General features: G+C 37.1%; 1 protein-coding gene across 1 annotated transcript; it reads left to right on the top strand.

Moving 5' to 3' along the window:
• The first annotated feature begins 6,174 nt into the window (after window positions 1-6,174).
• LOC139961157 (complex I assembly factor ACAD9, mitochondrial-like) lies at window positions 6,175-23,643 on the top strand. The gene is made up of 15 exons (XM_071960111.1): window positions 6,175-6,489; window positions 7,287-7,380; window positions 8,003-8,104; window positions 8,945-9,051; window positions 9,737-9,837; window positions 10,327-10,405; window positions 10,649-10,720; window positions 11,787-11,889; window positions 12,234-12,383; window positions 13,394-13,584; window positions 19,313-19,521; window positions 20,019-20,151; window positions 21,213-21,290; window positions 21,533-21,734; window positions 22,207-23,643. The coding sequence occupies exons 1-15, from the start codon at window positions 6,265-6,267 to the stop codon at window positions 22,302-22,304; spliced, it is 1,944 nt and encodes a 647-aa protein (XP_071816212.1). The 5' UTR covers window positions 6,175-6,264; the 3' UTR covers window positions 22,305-23,643.
• The last annotated feature ends 428 nt before the right edge of the window (window positions 23,644-24,071 follow it).

The raw sequence follows: 24,071 nt of genomic DNA, 5'->3' as shown, positions 1-24,071 counted from the left end.
GAGATGTCGGTGATCGCTCAACCCCCCCCCCCCCCCTCCCTCCCGTATGCTTTATTTCTTGTTTGCCAAAGAAAGGTTCTGGCGAAGTTCGGCGGCATAATAGTTTTAGAAACATAGATGGTAATTGTGTTTGTATTATCACTATAAACACTAAATGACATGCCAGCCATACTAAATTGTGCATTTTGTGTCCATATTTACTGGAAATGTTGCTTATTATTAAGGTCGAAAAATGGATCACATATGGCCATGGGCGGCGATCCTGGGTGGAGGGGGGATATATCCCCCCATGAAAATGGGTGGAGGGGATGTAATGCACCATATCCCCCCCCCCCCCCGCCAAATGCCAGGGATAAGAATATTTTCATGCCTACATTTATGCATCTTCGTTAATGTACGGCTCTTTTTTAGCTTCATTTCTCGCCTACCATAAACGCAGTGCGATCTTTTCAAATAAAGCGTCTTTATAAAGCAAAAATAGTTGACTGTAGGCTTCATTGGCCCTATAACAACAAAATGTATTATTGCGCCCACGGTATTGATATAGTACATATATGCACCCTTATAGTATTCATATAGGCCCTATAGTAGGCCTACACACGTACATGTTCCCTCGAACAGCTGAGAATCTCATGTAACCAAGGTAATGCTTAATACACGTTTCACCTGGATGCCCTAGCAATCGGTACCTAGGAATGTAACTATGTGTAATTGTGTATTGCATGTGTATAGGCCTATAATAGCCTGCATGAGGCCATTTTCTTCATCGAATAATATAACAGAGCTCTCGAACATTCTAACGTTGCGCCTGAAACAAGATTGACAGGGGCAATTTTCCCAAAATAACACCCGAAATTTAAAAAAAAAGTATTTTGGATCCTGATTATGAGATATTTCGGACATGACATCCCTATTTTAAAGTTGGGTATATGCCGCTTGGAAACCTCGGGAAGTGCCGTTTCCGGCCATCTAGAGGGTTTGTTAATCCCAAAATTTTCTTGTACGCTTCGCGCCAACCCATGGTGGCGCTACGCTTAGATAGTCAACAAGGTCATATCCCCCCCCCCCCCCACTCGGAAGTACGGATCGCCGCCCATGCATATGACACCATTTTGCATTTCAGCCCTTCTTTGAAAGCAAAAATTGTACACCCCTCCCCTTAGACCCATCCCCCAGGACGGCGATCATTCATGCCGGGCGCCCCCCCTATTGGAAAATCCTGGATACGCCCCTGGATCGCATTTATCTTGCTATTCTTTATATATGAGGTACCCTGGGTGCATTTAACGCCCAAAGTGGTTTTCTTAATTGATTCTTTCGAAAGATCAATAAATCAAAGAATTTTCGTTTACATTTGAGTAGTCATTTTGTATTTCTTCGTGTAGAGTAGGCCTGTTTTGGTTTAATGGAGAAAGTTTTAAAAAGATAATGCATTTCCATTTACCGCGTGCTTTAAGAAAAAAAACCAAAGTTGTTTTATTTGTTCAGTGTGAAAAGCACTGCGCAATTTAGATGTATGAATGATGTAACAATATCGAAATGCTAAATCAATATATTAAGGGAAAACCACTTATTTTTTCATCTTATCAAATAAAACATCCACTTAAGGATGTTGTTGAACAATAAAACAATAATACTGGATGTTTTTCGTAAGTTGTCTGTTTTAGAGTTCCCTTAAAGGAAACAGCTCTTTTATTTACGTGTAATAAAGATGATTTTTACCACAAAACGTCATTATTAGATCGAAAATTATTTCTGATGTTTATAAGTTGTAGTATGATTCTTCGGAGGCGTGGTTCGACTGATCGAATGTAGACTATGATATGGGTTGTTGGTACAGTATAGTGTTATGAAAGCGGTGCTTGTATAGGACCATGCTAGGACATGTTGTCATAATGTTTATTGGGTCAAAAAAGTGGACGATACGATGAACATGCTGATATTGTCGGTCGCACAGATTTTACAGTAAATCGTTCTCGCCACATAAGGGCAACAAAAATAAATTTCTTTCTTTCGATTTCTTTCTTTCGATTGCGACAGCTTTTCTCCATTAAACCCACCTGGTCAGAGTGCACCTAGAATAAGAAACATTAAATCTGCTTCGGAAGTTTGTTTTCCGAAATTAATTAGCAAACACGTAGGCCTATTGAGACATTAACTGCAAAAGTCCCTTTTTTCTTTCTTTTTTTACTACAGCTTTTTGTTATTTGTTCACGTAAACGTCCATTAAAGAACTCACTCGAAGGTAGTTCTTATATCTTACAAAAGATAATTAAGAATCCAGTGAGCATATTTAACTTATACAGATAATAGATCCATTAGAGGGTACTATCACAGTCCGGAAACTGATTGTTGTAATATGTATAATCTGACAATTATGCTTGTATCGATAACGTGTTGGATGGATCGTATACTAATCTTTAACGAGACCAATAATTTCAATTATACAATTCTTTTCTAAACGGCTTTTAGTATCATTTATAATATTTACCATTCGAAATTAACTCAATCAAATATATTTACACCATAAATGCCTTCGAATCCTATGGATCAGTTTATTCGACAAGTTTACTGTGATTCAATCTAGATCAATTGTGGTACTATGAAAATTTGAACACAGCTTCTTCTTATGATCTACTCCTACTTATTTGAACAATTTTAATATATTTATATATATATATATATATATATATATATATATATATATATATATATATATATTTATATATATATATATATTTATATATATATATATATTTATATATATATATATATTTATATATATATATATATATTTATATATATATATATATATTTATATATATATATATATATATATATATATATCGTATGATTACACTACAAAAGATTACCATTAATTGTGATCATCGAATACCTATAATGGTTTGCATGATTAAGTGGAGTGTCAAATTGTTCCGTGTCGATAACGCTTGTTTATGGAAGTAGTTCTTGGCAACAAAGTTGAATATGCATGCCGCTGAATGCAACCAAATGGCAATAGTTTTAGGTGCTTTCACCCTGCAGCTGCACCTACACCCTCACCCCAACTCACCTTACACCATACCTATTACAGGCGTATTGGACCATGGAGCTGATATGACAAACCGGTTACACAATTAACATTTTCGTGTGGAAAGCATTCCATTTAAGACTTTACTGAAATGAATCTTGAAACGTTTGGTATACGAGCAGTACATGCAACCACTCATGGTGGTAGTGGAACATGTGCCATAGGAATCATGCTGCGTAATAAACATGCACATTTATCCAAAGCAGCTTACAGCAATTCCACTGGAGGAAGAGATGACCGGCATAGGAGTCCTCTGTTGACAAGACTTGATATCCTTTGGGTTCGGCTATACCAAAGTAGCTCTCGAGCAAGACCTTTCTTGGTTGCCTGTCATGGAACTCATCATCTTTACTTTAAAAGACCCGTACTACAAGGGCATACCGTTCCCAATTTCCTTTTGTAACGTTTACTTCTAGCGGCATATAAGAACGGATTAATGGCGCAACCAGCGATGAGAAAGCACTGTGCTGCGAATTCGGCGTAAATTGAGAGTTCCACATCAAAGCTGATTAAGACAGAGTGCACAACCAGAGGGAAATGAAAAGTTAGATAAATCAACACATACATAAACAACCATCTAGCGGCCTTGACGTTGGAGGATTTCCCCTTTGGCGTTATAGCCCTTAACCCACTGAAAGACTGCTTTACGGGTGTTTTGTGGGGGTTTGGATCTACCGGAGAAGACTTCTGACTGGGCGCTGAGGCTGTTTCTCTCATCGAAACAACAACTGTCGATTTATCACAATGATATGGCGTGGTTTTTCCCCCGGCGACGATGGTTGCATCTTCAACAGATCCAAGACTGATGGATGAAGTACTACAAGTATCGGTCACATTCATACCTGTTTTGATGGATCCGAAACCTTCCGGTTCCTTGTAATTGTTGATATAATGTAAGTGACTCTGTCGGTTTGTCCTTTGTGTCCTTATGTCAGTTGTGTCCTTATGACTTGTATTGTGTGTAACAGAGTATTCAGTTCCTGATCTAAAATTTGGTCGAAAGGCCTTCTCCCTGATTTGCAGTTTCCAATAAACTAACAAATTCAGTCCAATAAGTAGACTCAAAGGTAGCAGCGTATCAAAGACAACATATAAAATACTAACAACAAAATGCGACGGAGAAACGTGCGTCAGTGTTTGAAAACAGTCAGCACTAATTATAACAGTGATTACGATCAGGGCCACATAGTTATACAGCGCACCTAAAATGCAAGTCAAAAGTACTTTAGTGAGAATTCGTTTCACTGTTTGAGTTTGAACATGTTTGATTGCACAAGTGACAAGCAGGTAACGATCGTAACTCATAAGAACCACAACGAAGCTGTTAGCTATATATCCAAAAGTTGAGATGCCATGAAATATACTAGCTAAGACCAAGTGATGTGAGAAGTTAATAGTATCGTCTATCCAAAACAACGAATAATAAAAGGCACACGTTGATGATACAATGAATAAGTCTGTAACAGCAAGAAATAGAATGTACACATTAAATGGCATTTCTCGGATATTTCGGTCTATTAAAAATGCCAAAATAACTGTTAAATTACCAAAAATTCCAACACTTGAAACTGACGTCAACACACTGAGAAACGTTATTCTAGCTGCTGTTAAAACGGATGTTGTTGAATGGTTCGTCCAAATCGACTGGATTGGTATGCAAATACTATCGTTCTCCATATTGAATAGTTCATTAAATATAAAGAATCGTGCGATAATTAAAATAAGTTGACTTTACTATGTTCGTATATTACTAATCTAATTGTTTCAATCGCGGTGTAGGCTTGTCGTTATGTCTAACAGCTCCCTTAGCAACAAGCCTTTGACAAAAGAAACAAGTCGTTGCTTGAAAAATCCTGCAGTAGTGTTTACAATCTACACTCCAAGTCCAATACAAAACGCTTTCATATACCCAACGTGATGGCTTCACTCTGTATCTGTGATCCACTGTTGATTGATGCGCACCGCTCTATGCAATGGTTAATCATTTTCTTCACAATATTCAACAAATCATCATATAAAATTGCAAGACTCAAGCCATCATATTTTAAGAATGATTTAACCTTTGATCACGGTAAATTGCTTTTAGTTAGTGGTGGAACGTACGATCTCTGGCTATTAAAAACATCATTTTTGTCAATCACGCCGACGTATATAGTGGAGTCACAATTACCATCTAGACGGTAAAACATTTACATTCTTAAATTGCAGCTGCAATTGCCACGACTTGAAAATTATCATTCGTGATCGTTTGTTTGTTCTATCATTGAAATGAGTGCATACGTTAATTTGGCGCCACTCCGATCAAACAACCCGGCGTCGTCAGTAAAAACGACCGAAATTGTAATGATTCGATAACGACAACGGTGAACCTGTCAATAAGACGGGGATGTTCACTTGAGTAATTTCGATCTTATTTGGGGGGGGGGGGGCGGGAGGTCACGGTTTTGTTGTTTTATTAGTATTTTGTTGTTTTAATTTTAAATGATCAACATGAGTCTATTACTGCATTACATTTATATGTATATGCCAAATACCTTTTTGTGTGCAGTTAACTATCTGACATGTTTCTCACATGGGTAACTAATAACTATAAAGGCATATGCTTAAAGTAGGTTAGAGAGGCTAGTTGGTTTCTGGCTCCCGGAAGCGTGATATTTCTTGTACTCTCATGGCATCTTTAAAGCACAAACATATATTAGAAAGAAGAAGTTACAGTCCTCTTGAATGCTTTTCCGCATCCCTGGGACTTAAGCAAATATTTCATGTTCTCTTGAGTCGCAAATAAATCATAAGAAATACATTTCTGTGGGAATTCAAGTATAGCGGAATGTGTTACCATGCCACAGAAAGACCACGCACGCTGAAAAACAAAAATTCTTTTCAGTGTGTAAAACCCCCATGCAAGACCTTCCGAGTTCAGTTACTCGCCCCATGGAGGTATGTTTTTACCTCCATGCTCGCCCTTGGCAGACAGACTTGTCTGCATGAACCTATTTGCTGACTGAGCCAAAGGTCCTCCTAGTAATGAAGTCAAGGACGAATTTGTAATGACGTAATAGCTTGAGATCCAAGGTGACATTGACATCAACTTTACATCACACATGTACTAACTTCTATGCTATAGCTGACGCACATTATTTGCTAACGTTAGAACGTGCTGTAAAACTGACAAAATGTATAGGAGAGCTTTACAGAAATCCATAACATCCCATTTCACAGGGAAAAGTCCAGAATTCGTAAAATGTAGTTCAGGTGCAATCGTTCGTTTAATTAACACAACTTCAAAGTCAAGTCAGGAGAGCGCTGTGGCACAGAAGTCAGACAATGCTGTTGCATCTAGTACTCCCGCAACGGGTATTGGTTTTGCGAAAAATATTTGTCTGGGAAAGATAAATAAAGTAAGATGATATTTAGCATTAGAATGCTAAGAATATTTATTCAATTCTCGTCAGTTGTTAAAATATAAATTAGAACATCGAACATTTAATTAAGATGAAAGGATGCAATGCTTGGCTAGTTAACTGGTGAATGATTTGGGCATGGGTTGTTCAGACCACATTGTGAATGTTGTAATTAAGTTGTTAACATTAGGCTACATGGATTATTTAAGTGTATTCACTCTTGGCCATCATTGCATATTATTTTTTGTTTTTCCTGTTCCTTAGTGACACAAGTTTTATGCAGTACATACTTGTACGTACATGTACCAAGAAGGTTACCAGTCTGCACCATATTCAATCTAGTAACAGCTCACTAAAATTAAAAGAAGGCAGCAAAGATGTTTGACTAGTAATAGTATCCAGTGTCTAGGCCTAGCCTATGCAGTCCAACCCTTTCCTGTCACACTGTTATCATCTAGACCTAAGCAAGCACTCTCAAATTCAAAAGTACGAAACTTCTTTCACTTCAGAACCATCAAACTATTACATAATATGTAATAACGTGGAACATGTCACATGACCCTCCATGGTTTTCTTAGTGTGTAACATAGTGGGAATCAATTTGCACAGGATTTCAAATGTGGGGGGGGGGAATTCTGAACCATTTTTCCCGACTATGCCCCTCTCCCCTCCCTTTGCTGTAACTTAAAAGTTAAATTTTATTGGTATTTAACTGGGTACAGGTGGAAATAGTTTGCTGTCTGTTTACAACCATAATGTATTGAACTGTTGAACTTCCTAACTTGATTTTACAGAGCGATGTTTTCCCATACCCAGAAATCTCCCATGAGGACTTTACAGAATTGAACCAACTGTGTGAACCAATTGAAAAGTATTTTAGTGAGAAAGGTGAGTCATTACTATGGATAGGAAGCTAAGGTGCTCGAAATTACTTTCCATACAGAAGCTATCAGTATTTTTGAGGTTTCAATATTTTGTCAAAACATTAAAATATCAAATATACTAATATTATGTGCAATTAAACCCACTATGCTCCTTTATTTTTCTATTGCAATGAGATGATTTTGCATACTATATTGACAAATTCAATGTCATGATATAGTGATATGAGTATTATGTAAAATACTATATCTAACTAAAGTGGGGATTTTGTACTTACAGTATATGCTTGCTCTCTGATATTTTTCCAGTGTTTTGTTGTGTTCTCTAACTCTTGCTGCAAAAGCTTGCTGTTTTTTTTGACATGGATAAAGAATGAAAGCAAATTTGCAATTTTTGCTCAAAATGAATCAACAGTTAGATGAATCTGTAAAAGCAAAATAAAATTGTCACTTACATTAGAAGCACTGTAAGGTAAGTGTGAAATGAAAAAATCTGTATTGCTGACAAGAGTAAGACCTCATTTAATGGCCATTGTATGGCATGTAAAAGGTCGTAAAATGCACAATTGTTGGCTATGGTATATTTATTGTATTTACCTGTTTTTGTTTCTGTTCTCTTTTCCTTCCAGTGGATTCAAAACAAATAGACATCGATGCCAAAATAGATGCGGAGACCTTACAAGGATTGAAAGACCTGGGTCTCTTTGGCCAACAAATACCAGAAGAATATGGTAAGGATTCTCCTGGAAGAGCTTTCCTTTGGTAGTTCAGTGTCTCTCGTAAAGATGAAAAGCTGATATCCATTTATGGTCTACTGTTGGGAGTCATAGCATTTTGTAAATTTGGCCATGAACTCTAACAATGTGTGTTTCTTAATGAGTGAGTGACAAAGACCGGTTTGTTTGCTGTTTATTTTTGTGTGAATGAAACACTATTTTACAGAAAAGTTGCATGTTTAATTAGAAAGCAGAAACAAAATGTTGTGATCATCAGGGAAATATTTTACTGTACACCCAACCCCCTCCCTCAAATATTGTTACAAAACATGCGCAAATCTGGGGGGGTGGTTTGGTTTGGTTAAAAAATGTAAGAACCTGAACAGTTTAAACAGGATCAAAAAGGTTTTGTTAAAAAAAAAGAAATGGAAAGCAGTTAACTTAGTTATCCAAAAATTAGAAAAAAAGAAGATGGACAGGCCTAGTTTTTGTTTTAAAGTGATGTTATTTAAAAAGGTTGTGCCAAAGATATTAACTCAAATGTGATAAGTTGCTGGTGCAGCTCTTAAAATGCCTGTAGAATCTGAACTAACTTTTACCTTCTGAAAGTTAAATATAGAACTTTAATATAGTAAGTAATTTCTCGGGCAAATTTTTCAAGTGTTGCCTTACACTTACAGTATGAACTTGCAATACTGCTTAGCCATCGAGAGGTTCCGGGTTCGATACACAAATTTACAGTGATGTTTACATACATGTAGCAATGAATAAAATAATACTCTGCATACTAATCCAGTGTAACATGCTGAGTAGAAGCATATGGTACCTATGAAGTAAATGTTCATTTCATCACAGGCGGGTTGAACCTGAACAACACCAAATATGCAAGAATCGCCGAAATCACAGCTCAAGATGGTGCGATCGGTGTCACTCTGGCAGCTCACCAAGCCATTGGTTTGAAGGTACTGTATGACCTAAAATCCATGCAGTATAATCCCCAACCATGCACTCCCTGATATACACAGATTTATATACAGCAGAAATTAAATATTGAATTTTGTAGTTCCAAATTCCTTGATCCAACAAGGTTTCTATGAACTCAAAAGGTTTCTCTTCTTGCACCAAAAGGTACAGTTAGTTGGTAGTTATCCTCCATAGCCCTTATGACAATTATACATGTGCCTAGATGCTTATAATATTATTGTTATAAAGGGCAGGTACATCTTCTGTTGTATTGCTGTAGGTTAGAAAATTGACACAGACAATACATCGTTAATTGTATGTTTAAAGTAAATGTTCGTTTACAAATATTGAACATCTCGTACAAGATTCTTTCCGGGGGTATTTGTTGACATTTCAATGCAACTTTGGAAGGATACAGTAGGAGAGGCTACATGGAAGAAAGTTTCAGATTTTGTTTTAAAATGTTTAGGAACAAAATTACTATGGAGATTTGATTTCTTCATTTAGTCTAGACAATCGTAATGCTCGAAATAGTAAAATGACTAGACACTCATTCCTGACACATTTTAGACCTTTCTGGTTTGGAACTTCTGTCGATGTCACTCGATTGTGTAATACGATTTATGTTTAATGTCCCGTTTCTTCTCACTCGACATTAATTGTTGTATCATCTTCGTTGAACAGGGTATCCTGATCGCTGGAAACGAAGCACAAAAGCAGAAATACTTACCAAGACTTGCCACAGGAGAATTAGTCGCAGCATTCTGTCTGACGGAACCATCAAGGTCTGCATCAAAAGTTGATACTTGTGTACATAATGCGGTTGTACCTGACATATTACCATCATTTATAGCAAAAGATTTGTACAGGCTACAGTAAGTGAAATGTCAGGCCGCCACTGACATCGGATATGAAGGTCGCCACGGAAACTTGTGAAGAGTTTAAAGACAGGGCAGCCTTGCTGAATATTCAGTATGTTTACAGCTTGTCTTTCTCGCTCTACAGTTTCATGTCAGGCCAAAATGATTTGTCTCCAAATGAGATGATTCTGGTTGCTTTCATGATAGAAGAATGACACTTAATATGTTTGTGAACAAAAAGTCTGGTATTGTATTCCTCCTAATGTCTCCTTAACCCCATTTTACCAGTATCTACATACTCAATTTGATTTTGCATATGTATCAGCACTGAAATGGACATATGAATATGCAGTATGTAGAAGGTGGTGTTTTAATATGACAGGGACTATAATCTCTTCTTATATTATCCTACAGTGGAAGCGATGCAGCATCCATCCAGACCAGAGCTACTCTCAGTCCAGATGGGAAACATTTCCACCTGAATGGTGGCAAGGTATGATATCCATAACTAAGTCATATGAAACTATTATTGTACACTGTCTGAAGCATATATGGAAGGTTTCTACTCTATTAAAATGCATTCGTGATATCCCTGGCCATATTTACCAAAAGTTGAGTCAGAGCTTTCAACTACTGTACTGCATCGTCACCATCCAGAAACAAGTTTGTTAATAAGGCACGATGAGGTATATTTATGTTTTTAATATGTCTTTTTTGTTTTGTTATATTCTCGCAGATTTGGATCTCAAATGGTGGTATTGCTGATGTATTCACTGTCTTTGCAAGAACAGAAGTGACCAATGAAAAAGTAAGTTGGAAATTTTTCTTTCTCTACTAGAAAAAAAGAAAGACAGACTGATCTATGATCATTTAAAGTTCATCTAACAGCATGTAACACCTTGTCTGCTTACGGGTGGTTTAGACAACCGTATGGAGATGATACGATCCGTGTCATCAGCTGACAAAGATGATGTCATTGAGGAAGAATGTCTGCTCAGCCAGAATTACTTAATTACTTAATTAACCAACATTTGTCTGTCTCTTTATTTACTTCATTACCACCTTCCCCTCTGGTCTCACATATTATTAATGATAGGGAGATGATACGATTCGTGTGATCAGCTGACTAAGATGATGTCATTGAGGACGAATGTCTGCTCAGTGCTCAACCAGCATTACCATATTAACTAACATTTGTCTCTTTCTTCACTTCATTACCACCTTCCCCTTTGCTCTCACATATTATTAATGATTCAGTGAGTATCATCTACAAGGACAGATATAATTCTTTCCTTTCGTATTTCCACAAATTTCATCGGAGGTATAATCCACCTAGTCGAGCTAAACGAAGAAACTGAATTTCTTGGTGATTCTACTTGATGATTTCAGTTTCTTCATACGCTCTGGAACTTTAGAGAGAGGATCATGAACAAAGGTCATAAAACTCTACTATCAGTTCACAAATATTTCTCCAAATTTTGGGCTATATGAGGACATTTCCCAACGTTGGTCACATTTTCATGTACGCGTGTGGTGAAATGTTTGGGCACTTTGTATTTTCAGCAGTCACAGCCCAGTAGTCAAAATTCTGCTGTAGATTAGACAAGCCAATCATGTCAGTTTATCAGCGCAGATAAGTATCAACAGTGTTCCTGTCACAAGGGCTGAGGCCTAATAAATGTGTATAGGTTTAGGAGGTCAGACTCGTTAACATTTTATTTCAGGTGGACTGATTCACATCATATTGACTTGACTCTTGTAAGTAAAGCATCCCACAACAAAATCCGATCTGTAAAATTTTGATTTTATGATATGCAATCTTGGTCTCACATTAATGTGCAATGTATCGCCTCTTATTTCTAACGAATCAACAGGGAGAGAAGCAAGACAAGATCACGGGGTTTATAGTCGAGAGAGCCTTTGGAGGAATCACAAGTGGCAAACCAGAGGACAAGCTTGGCATCAGAGGATCAAACAGTGAGTATAAAAACAGAGTTTATGTCAGCCAAGAAATGATTTCCAAGTTGATGACCAAATAAAAAATGGCTTCTTTTAAGATGTTGATGCTGAGAACTTTAAATTTAAGTGGTGTGTGAGAGACAAAATTGCTGGAATTGAATGTGAATCATGAATTACTGGCTAGTTACCAGTCATTTGAGGAATATTGCAAGAAAGTGTCTTGGTTTAAAATATTGCAAACTCATTTATGGCTATACTGAATGACATTTGGTGAACTTTCTGGAACTCTACGACAGTACATCTCAAATATACCTGTGTATTCTATTGTACTGACTTACAATTTCAATTTGAATATTTTTCAGCTTGTGAAGTTCACTTTGAGGACACTCCAGTTCCTATTGAGAATGTTCTTGGTGAGGTAGGGAGTGGATTCAAGCTGGCTATGAACATCCTGAACAGCGGCCGCTTCAGCATGGGTAGTTCTGGGTCAGGCATGATTCGACGGATGGTTGGTAAGTGTCTACATTATATGTCTGTGTCTTGAGTGATGAGAGTTGTGAAAGTCAACAGTATTTTTTTAACACTTAGCAGGCTAGAAATTGCTAAGTGATATAAAAGGTAATTTTTTGGATTTCTGCTTTGCCCCCTCCCAACCAACCAAAACACCTCACGCCCCCTCCCCCTCCCCCCTCCTTTCGCAGCTAACCGAACCAAAACAAATATTAAGTTTTAGGCATTGAGGAGTGTGTAGTTAAAGAATAGTACGCCTCAGTGATAGTTGTGAAAGTCAACAGTATTTTTTTAACACTTAGCAGGCTAGATATTGCTAAGTGATTTAAAAGGTAATTTTTTGGATTTCTGCTTTGCCCCCTCCCAACCAACCAAAACACCTCACGCCCCCCCTCCCCCTCCTTTCGCAGCTAACCGAACCAAAACAAATATTAAGTTTTAGACATTGAGGAGTGTGTAGTTAAAGAATAGTACGTCTCAGTGAATGAAAGGGTTTTGAAATTGGCTGTAGAGTGCTTTGTGTAGTCTGTGCCTGAGCCTTCCAGCTTTTAATGTTTGTGTAGATCTGCAGTCAGATTCATGACCAACTGTTGTCAAAAATCACTACCTCATATGATAACATTTTTGCTTGTAGCTGCAGTAGAATTATACATTTGCAACACAACTGTATAATATGCAGTAGTATTTGGGAGAACAGATGCATATCCATGGTTGTGTTAGGATACCAAATCATGTGTGGTATTTAGATTTCATGTAGCACATGCATAGAAAAATGATTTATTCAGTCAGTTAATAATCGGTGGCAAACTTGCTGTGACTTTTAATATGCTTGTGAAATTTGGGATAAAAATCCAATACTGTAGGTTGTATCTGGAGAAGCTATTTGGGGCACTCCTTCCAGTTTTGCCAAGATCAGAAAGACTGTAGTAGTAAATTAAAGATCACAAGACCCTAAACTCCTTCAAAACAAAGCGCACTAACTTTACTTGATGTATTTTGTGTGTTTATTTAGCCCAAGTTACCGAACACGCTACAAACAGGAAACAGTTCAATACGAAACTGAAGGACTTTGGTCTGATCCAAGAGAAGATAGCCCAAATGACAGTGACTGCTTATGCAATGGAGAGTATGGCTTACTTAACAGCTGGTATGTTAGATAGACCTGGAGAGAAGGACTGCTCAGTGGAAGCTGCTATGGTCAAGGTAAGCTGATTCATTGGTGTGAACAACTTATACAGAAGGTGATCATTATATCAGTGGCGGAGCCTCCATACAGTCAGGGGGCGGATGCCCCCCCCCCTGACGGACTCAAATGGACTGCTGGCGCCCTTTTCAGCTATTTACCTTATTCTATTTTACTATTTATTTTACTACATATTTTACTTTCTTTTTTTTTTTTTGTTGCTATTTTACCTATTCGTGATTATTGACTTTTTAAAAAATGCTCTAACTGCGGTCTTTAATATTTTATTTTATTTCAACTTTATTTTAAGAGGGTAGCTCGTTTAGCAATAGCTAATCTTCCACGAGGCCCTCTGATAAGACATATAATAATATAAAAAGTATGAAAATTTAAGAAGTCATAAATACATTAATAATGCTTAATAAAATAGTTTTTTAAAAAAATAGTTTTTAAAAAGACATATTATAAAAAATAGTTTTTAAAAAGACATATAATAATATAAAAAGTATGAAGATTTAAGAAGTCGTAAATACATTAAAAATGCTTAATAAAATAGTTTTTAAAAAAAAAATATTTAAAGAACGTGTACAGAGTAAAGAAAATTAAGAAATTTGGTAAAAATAAAAGTGAAGTAGGCCTAAACAATATCAGATACAAGGCATTTAAAATGGTTAAGATTTCTTGCTGATTTTACTCTTTGATCTAGTTTGTTCCAGTCTTTTGCGGCAATGCATGAAAAACGGTTGTTATAAAAATGAGTGTGTCCGCCTGTAATGTGCAGGTTACGTGCAGTAGAGGATCTTAAATTATGATTATGAATGTTCGTAACTGGTTTAAACATCTCGTTCATGTACTCCGGTCCTTGATCATTAATTGACTTGAAAACCATGGTTAATCTTCTATACATAATTTAATAATTCTATCGGTATTATGGGCAGTGGTAGTTCCCCAAACTAGACAGCAGTAGTCAAGTATTGGAAGAATGTATCCATTATAATAAAGAATGCACATGGGAGTGTCTATATACTGTTTAATCCTTCGTAACAGAGCTAATCTTGTACTAATAGTACTACTTAAATAATCAATCTGAGCTTGCCATGTCAGGTGAGCATCAATTCTGACTCCTAAAAGTTTTTCTGTATCAGAATTCTCTAATACGATATCATTCATCTTGACAGAAATATTTCTTTGTCCTCGTAGATTATCATAGCGTTGTTTGGAACATATTAACATTGATTTGGTTTTATTAGTATTGATTGCCATTTTATTATTCTTGCACCAATTGGAAACATTTTTAGCATCAAAATTCAACTTGCTTTGAAGAGATTCAACATTGGAGCTTGTAATGTGGAAAGTAGTATCATCTGCATACATGTCGGCTTTGCAGTGAGTTAAACATAGGCTAAAATCATTAATGTAGATTAAAAATAAGAGTGGTCCTAAGATTGACCCTTGTGGAACGCCATTACTAATATTCATACATGAGGACGCAGTCCCTTTCATGACGACATACTGACTTCTGTTCATTAAGTACGACTTAAACCATTCAATAGTAGCACCTGAAAACTGGTATAATTTCAACTTTTTTATCAGATTATCATGATTTACTAAATCAAACGCTTTCCTGAGGTCCAATAGAACAGCCCCAGTCAGTTCTCCTTTATCAATTGCTTCCATCCATAAATCCATGACATGTAATAGAGCAGTTTCGCATGAGTGCTTCAATCTGAAGCCAGATTGCGCATTTTCTAATAAATCAAATTGCTTTAAGAAACTAGTAAGAGCAATATGAACATGTTTTTCCAAAATTTTGGACAAAACAGGGAGAATAGAAATTGGTCGATAATTCGATAAATCTTGTCGTGAAGTACTCTTGAAAATGGGTATTACCTTTGCGACTTTCCATCTAGATGGAAATGTATTTGTCCTAATACTTATGTTTATAATACGAGTAATACTTGCATATATATGGGTGCCGCTCATTTTTAAAACTTTAGCACTCTGTTCATCAACTCCTGTTGCTTTGGAGGCATCAAGAGTAGTTAAATATTTGCATACAAAATTTTCAGATATACATGGAATTTCGAATGTTTCATCTGGAGGAATTTTAGGACAGATGTCTTTCAATAGACGAACTATCAAAGTTTGAATGAGTTGTGTCAGTGTAGCTTCTTGCTACTGAAGTGAAGTATGAATTTCTACTATATTAGCATTTCCAGTAATGTTCTAATCGTCAACTCTTAAGTATACTGGGGCCTTCGTTGTTGGTGTCATGGTTCATTGATTGAACATTTTTTAAAATCTTCCAGATCTCCTTTGTGTTACCAACATTCTTTGAAATTTCCTTTTTGAAATAATTTTGCTTTGCAGATCGTATAAGACATCTTACCTTGTTGCGCCAGAATCGATATAAGTCAGGTTCATTTTGTTTTGCAGAGTCGCGGCTTTTCATCGCATTCAAAATGGTTGCATTGATCCACGAGGGTTGCGATTCTCGTTTTATACGTTTTTGCTTCTTAGGTGCATGTTTATCTAGTATTCTTTTCAAACTTCTCTCCCAGTTGGAAAGGGCTTCATCAGGAGAGCTCAATTCACCTCTTGTCCTATCAAAGCTACGAAGATCATTAAAGAACAAGGACGTATTTATATTATCAATTGATCTGTATACAACAGATTTATGAGAATTTGGAATAGTCTGCCTTGTCATAAGATTGTTTTTCCAATTGAAATATACTGGAAAATGATCACTGAATCGAATATTTGGAACATCTATATCACAAATATGATTTTCATTAGTTGCATAGATATGATCAATTATGGAGGCGGTGTGCTCCGTCACCCTAGTTGGCATATTTACTAATTGTTTAAAGTTAAAATGACTAATTATCTCATTCCAACATGAAGGTATATTAGCGTGTAGATAATCAATATTAAAATCACCGATCATTATTATCTCCATGCATGAGCTATATGCCTTGCTAATCATTTCATGACAATGACCAAACCATATAACCCTGGAATTTGGTGGACGGTAAACAGCACATACTAAAATATTTTTGGTAAATGGTAAGACAAGCTCAATCCATATGGCTTCAATATAATCACATTCTAACTCATTTCTCCTATTAAATGGAATGTTTTCATTGATATAAATAGCAATACCCCCACCAGCTTTATTTAATCTATCTCTACGGATAGTATTATATAGAGGAACAGTGATTTCCAGATTTTGATAAGTATAGTTTAAAAATGTTTCGCAGCATCCAAATATATCAATATTCCTTCCATTTCTGTTTATAAGTGTGGGGATTTGATCTAGTTTAGGATGAAGGTGTTGGATGTTTATAAATCCAAATTGGATACCCTTAGTTATAGTTACATATTTACCTTCTTTACTCTGGGGTTGTATTGTATTAGTTGGGAGATCTTGACTTACATCACTCATGAGTGGGTCCTCATACGGCAAAATAAAATGGTCACATTTGTCCAATACATTAAATTGTTTAGGTGTGGGTGATATACTGACGGCACGCTCCTTCTGGCCAGCATCTTATCGGTTCCAGCAGTGGCTTGCCTTGTGACCGAGTCGATAACAGTGATGGCATTCTATCCTCCTTTCGAGACGGCAGTTTGCCTCTACATGGTTGCGTTCACCACAGTTGAAACATCCGCGGTGATTATAGTGGTCAGCAACTGGTTGGCGGTTTTCTTTGCGGTGGCATTCCCGCTGCCAATCTTGACGAGATGAGTTGGATGTTCGTGGATGGCGATTTGGTCTACGGTGGTACTCACGTTGGTGATCGTTGTTTGTGAAACCCCTCATCCGTTGCTGCCTATGTTCATATCTGGACGTGTTGTTGTGGATAGTCCCATTTGAGCGGTGTTGACTATAGAAGTTGCGGGAGGGATTTGAAACTCCCATATGCCGGGCATTCTCCATCTTTGAGCTCTTCTTTCGAATGCAGATGGGGCCTATGATCGTTAGTTTGTTGATCAGTTTAACGGTGCCTTTTCTGTTGAGATGTACACCATCGCCATGATATAAAGATAAGTCGATTTCACCATCTGCGTAAGTGAACGACACCATATTGTCTAAAAACTTACAATCCAGCTTATTGGTGAGTTCCTTCAGGTGAGAGTTCAAATCTATAATTTGTGGCGTATGATCATCACTCCGCGGACAGGCCCGAAATATAGATGCTTGGTCTATGCCCGTTCAGTAGATGGATAGATGTGATGAGCTCCTCGAAATCAGCAGAAATGTCGTTGACATTTGGATTATGTGTGTTAATATTGTTCGTTCCAACATGAATTATAATATAACTAAATGTATGTAAATCTTCCCTTTGAGCCAGAAGAGCGTTTCTCACGTCCTTGACAGTGGCTCCCGGCAGGCAGTTTACCTTCACGATCTCATCAGTAAAATCATCCTCATATACGTGTTTTAAAATAGAGTCCTCGATTATCATTACTGGTCGTACGGCTTGGGGTGGTGGTGTAGGTATAGATGAGACACATTCGGCGTAGGTGTTATGGCGGACTTGATCGGGAGTGTCTATGTTATTTTGGTTATCTGATTGTACATTACCAGTCTCTGTGTTTCTTGGCCTTGGGCTTGAAAGTTCCGCCAGTTCAGCTTGCAGAGATATAATAGTTCTTAATGCCTCTTTGAGTTGGTGCTGCGTTGATTGAAGCAGGCCTGGAGTTTTAAGGCATCCCTGACAAAACCATCTCGATTTCGCTCCTTTAACAGGCTGTTTTTCCAAACCAACACATAAGAGATGGTATACTACACCACAGAAATCACAGGCGACATGCTTGGCTAGTTCACCATTGGGGTCGCGGCAGTTTGTTGAGCATGGGTCGATTAATGACGGCTCTGTCTGACACTCTGAAATGATTTGAGTGGTAATCCCGTAGCGTGTGTGATCTGCTTCCATTGTGATGTACACACTAATTCACTGTAATACTATTGAGCACTGCTTGCTACGGTAGGCACTGTGTGTAGGCCTGTTAGGTTGAGTTATTCCTGTATTGCACTGAGACTATTGCTTAAGATTCTCTAAAAATTATGGTTCAGATATATATTAAAAACGTCCAAACCATTGGTATTATAACAACAAACGTAGTCATTAATACAAAACTTTTCAAATTGTAAAAAATAGCCGTAAATTTGTTAAAATGTTGTAAGCTTTGACAATTGACCGCCTGCTTCCTTCAGGGTCTCGGTTTATATCAGCACTTCTGTTGTACGAAACTATTTCCAAGAACTGTACGGGGTTTTCGATCTATTTTAAGACGATACGCCACGTGCAGTGGCTAAAATAGTAATAAACACCAAATTTTCGGCATGCAGTCGGCATGCAGTGTACATTATACGCTGCTCCATGATCAGTGTGTTCATTTCCGGCGATCTAGGGAGTATCTTTACTCAAAAAATTTCTGTACGCTCAGCACCAACCTGTGGTGGCGCTCCGCTTAGATAGTGTCGAAAGCCCCCCTCTGACCAATACCCCTAGCTCCGCCACTGCATTATATTTGTGCATAGACTTACATGGAAATTATCATGATATCGTGGTGTGGATGGCCATGGACTTGTTGCAAACCCCACCCACCCCCTGCACAGTTATGACATTGAAACCTTTCATTTCTGAACTTTCATCTTCTGATTCCTTCCATCTGACTACTTTTGTCTGGTCTAATCCTAACTCCTATGCTACCCTTGGCATCTACTGTACCCTGTTTCAGATTTTCAGTTCAGAGGGCTGCTGGTATTCCGTCTCTGAAGCTCTCCAGATTCTGGGTGGTCTGGGGTACATGAAGGATTATCCCTACGAGAGGTACATGCGAGACTGCCGTATCTTGCTAATCTTTGAGGGTACGAATGAGATCCTACGTATGTACGTAGCCTTGACCTGCATGCAACACGCCGGCAAAGAATTACAAGAAACACTCCGGTTAGTTAACATGTATAAATGTGCATATATGTCTGCTTCTGGTTATCTCTCTCCTCATTTTGATTAGGTTTGTCTATTAAATGCTAAAAAGAGCTGATTCAAATATAATTTTGCTGTACATGATGCATTTTTTCTCTAAATATTTTTTACTATTTTCGTTGTTAACAACAAATTATACACTGCACCAGCTGTTATGAATAAGTGTTTGATATTTAGAAGATCTGTTAAGTTATATTTGCTTTTGAAACTAAGATCCAACTAGATTTAACGCATGAAGCCCTTTGACTACTTTTATGAATAGGAGCTCTACCAGGTTATGAATACGTTCTACGATAAAGGTTTCGTGTAGCAGTATGAGAGTTGATTCTTGCTCAATTTTAAATTTTTCCAGCAAATCAAAATTACTCACAACTAGAAAGATTTGTCAGAGCGTTGCTTCGTGTTAACATTAAGTGTTAAAGTTCGAGCTATAATCATTCTATCTTGACATATCGCAGGAAGTTGAGGGCACCGCTTTCCAATCCAGGATTTGTCTACAAATCACTGAGCAAGAGGGTACTCTACAGAATGGGGGTAACACCAAAAGTACCAGTATTCCATGAAGACGATGCCACTCATCCAACGTTAAAGGTATAAATTCAATGAGAAATTATCTGGTATAGAACACACGCAAATAAAGCAAAAACCCAACGGAAGTTTCATTTCTTTGCACTGGAGGGAAGAGCTGTGCTGACAGATGTCAGAGATTATAATATAATCACTAGAGGTCAAAATTTGGAACCTTTCGTCAGCATTTTAAACCAGCAAGAAGTTGGAAAGACATCATGTTTGTATTGTGTGGTCAGACTTGTGCATTGCAGTGCCTTTGATACTATGGCTGTGGATAATGTCAACATATGTACTTAGTTTACAATATTAGTTGCTTGTTGCTTGAATAATCATGACAAATAAAGAATGCACTGTTTTGCAAGATTGCTTTGGCTTTTCTCAGTTGACTAGTTCACAATTGCATTATGATAAATGCTATAAGCATTATAGTATAAGGGATTGCTCAATCACTAAAATCCTGGTTGTGACATGGCAGGTATCCTCCCCATTATTGTGTAATACTGTCACAGGTACTTTACATTTCTTGCATAAATGCATCTGTTTAGTTTGCAACTTTGTAGTGTAATACCTTCCATGCAAGGACAATGCTAGTGTTCAATGTCAATTAGCAAAGGATAGCGCCCTTCTTATCCCCATCGGCCCTGTTTTTTGGGCTATGCCTCATGATTTTTACTTACTTTTCATTTGTATACAAAAGAAGCCCTGGTTTTGTGTCTAAAGTATGCTGATACAAATATGCATGTGTCTCATATACATATATATAGTAAGGCTATTGTTGATTTTAAAATAAATGGCCAAACTATGTGGCTCATTACTTGCCTACAACTGGGAGCTGCAGTAGCCCCATCATGTTGCTGCATAAATACATAGACTGTTACTTTATTTATCTATCCCAATAATCTGTCAAGTCATTACAGTATAGTTTGATATTTTTGTTGTTCAGAAAGGTAAAAAAAAGCATTGTTACTCAGTAAACCTTTTTTTTCACTAATGAGGTTATCACAGCCAGGAAATCAGTCTTTCCTGATCATGTAGGCCTTCTACTTCAAGTAAACTATCTGCTGATTATTATTGTTTTCCAGGAGAGTGCCGATGAGCTCTCAAAGAGCATAACAGTGTTTGGCTTTAGCGTGGAAAGTATCCTAGCCAAGTACAAAAAGGTAAGAATGTCTTTTATATTGTAGCATGCCATTTGGCATATTTAATTGCTCTATGTTTGTGTTTGGTTGTGTTCTTTGGGTTATATAGATAAAATTAGATGTCACTGACCACCCACTGTGATGCACACCTTGGAAGAATTAAGAGTCTGTCAATTTGGGAACTCATATCTGTACCTTAGAATGACATAATGTTCTCGGTTTTGTCACTGTTTTTGTAAACGCTTTTACCCTTTTCTCGATAGGACATTGTCAGGGAACAGATGGTCCTGAAGAGGGTGGCAGATGTTCTCATCGACATCTACGCCATGACAGCAGTGCTTTCAAGGGCGACTAGGTCCATCTCGTGGGGGCTGCCCAATAATGAACACGAGACGTTACTCGCCAAGACCTTCTGCAGTCAGGCTTCAAAGAGAATCCAACAGAATTTAGCAGAGATTGCTGATGGTGAGTTGAGAATAGGAGATGAGGGCATCAGTACTAGTGTCTTCAGCGATGAATTGGATTTGTGTATTGAGTCTATGCCAGTTTCTGACAAGTTTGATACCAAACTCACCCAGACTGTTACTCAATGTTATAATTATAATCAATGATGCTTTTAACACTCTTAGATTGTCTCACTCTCAACAACAAAAAAATTATTTTTTTATTTTTTTCCTTTTATTTTTTCTTTTAATTTAATCAATATTAAGGCCTCCATTCAATTCCGAACAATTTTCTGAAATTTTGGACTTTTTGATCATTGGCAAATATTGCATAACAAATTTCTCACAAGACATTTGAGATTGAAAGGAAGGATGTTTGTAGCAGTTTCTGTTAAATTTGGTAATGTCAGATTGTTTGGAAATACGGAATCTGTTAAACCTCTGAATTCATGCTTCCTTAATACTATACCAGCCATGTTTTGCTTTTGTCACAGGTGATGGCAATGGAGACGACAACTTGAAGAGGATCGCTACCGAGGTGTGTGATAACAGGGGATTCAAGGCCGTACATGCCCTCACTAAAGAGTTTTGAAGACTCTCCTCAAAAACCCAAAGGACAATACAAAGTTTGTGAAGCCAGCAGAGAATTAGTCCGATGACGGTCCAACATCAAGACATTCATTTACTTTGCAATTATTGGATAAAAGAAAACAAGCCTCTTGATTAGACAAAGTGAAATTATCAGTGATATATGTTAAAATAAAAAAATGATGTGATTGAAGACAATATCTTAAATTATTACTTGTAACAACAAAAGTACAAGACAGTTAACAAATTAACAAGCTTGATCAAATCCAATATAAAGGAAAAAAACTTAATTTATGAAAAAATGATAAAGTTTAAATTATACATGAATATGTCAGATAACGTTTGTTTCAACTTATGAATCAAAATTTTTGATTGCCTTGTGACCAGTCAGTAAGATGTCTTGAAAATAGAAATTGTTTCAATGTGTGAAATTCTTTGCAATGAACTGAGGATAGACAATGTAAAATACAAAGTTGGATCAGGATTAATCACTATTGTACAACACTAAGGTGTTTGTTTGAATATACTATGATTTGACACGTTATATAGTACTGATTGGGAGTAATTTGTAATGCTATTCTTATTATTTCATAAACTTGACTAATAGTTACCAGAAATCCACACATGAAACATCTAGATCTTTTGGACGAGATCTTTTGGACGTATCCTTATAAATCATATCAGTATGGCCAAAATTTGTGTATGCACTGGCAACTTTGCACACGTTATTATGTGGTACTAATATAATGTGTAATTTGGTAGCTTTACTTAACTCTGTCAGGCAAGCCCATTGGAAAATGTGGAAATGGGTGGATGCAGAGCGAAATTGTAATATCACAAAAATTTGTGAATATGGGCTTTGTGCACGAAAGTTATAGTCTTAACTAGTTTTTAACATTGTTACAGAAAGGGGGAGGGGAGAACTATGCCAAATGTCAAGCATAGTCTTTGCCTTTAAAGCAAATCATCTGGACTATTTAAAAAAGAAAATGTTGGTATCTTGAACCCAATTATTATTGTTGTTGCGTGTTGTTACAAATGAAACTGTGATAACTAACTTCTGCAGAGAAACGCTTTGTGATAATCATCAGGTACAGTATGGTGGTGTGATGGCACTTTCAACATGAAACATTGTTGGACTCTGGCCATATTGGAGATAATGAAAGTACAGTGTAAAGTGAAAGAAGCAATATGAAACCATCTACTCACAGTGGTAGGATACCATCTATTCACAGTGGTATGTGTGTGTAATTGGTTGAGAAGGACGCATTTCAGAGACTGCGATCAACTAGTTATTTATACAGGCCTGTTGTTAGTTGTTACAATAAACTTAACCAAAAATATATCAAGTCTGATGTTTTCTCCTTTAAGCTCAACAGTGTAGTTTCAGATCTTTAAAAGGCAAGCTCAGATGCTTTGGAGGATGGGGAGGGGGCTTGCATACCCCACCTGCCCTTCCAAATGACTTACACTTAATCAAAAGCTCCTATAGTCCTATAAACATGCGGTCCATAATAATACTATTGATATACAAAATGATGATGATAATAATTGGGGGCGGATGTTAGGGTTGGCCATTACAGTGCAGTTTATTTGATGTTTGTGTGACAATCAGAAGCAGGCATTAATTCACATCCCAGCATTGGTTGGTACAGGGGAGAACAGGCCATGGTTTGCTATTTTTCTTGTCAAAATTGCTCTTCATCTGAAAATGAATAGGAGGGACATCCTCTAAGAACCCTACCCAGGATGGACATCAGCCAACATTTGT

The sequence above is a fragment of the Apostichopus japonicus genome, chromosome 20 (assembly GCF_037975245.1).
Source record: "Apostichopus japonicus isolate 1M-3 chromosome 20, ASM3797524v1, whole genome shotgun sequence".
NCBI lineage: Eukaryota > Metazoa > Echinodermata > Holothuroidea > Aspidochirotida > Stichopodidae > Apostichopus > Apostichopus japonicus.
Note: the sequence above shows the minus strand (reverse complement) of the source record. Positions and strands in the feature narration are given on the sequence as shown.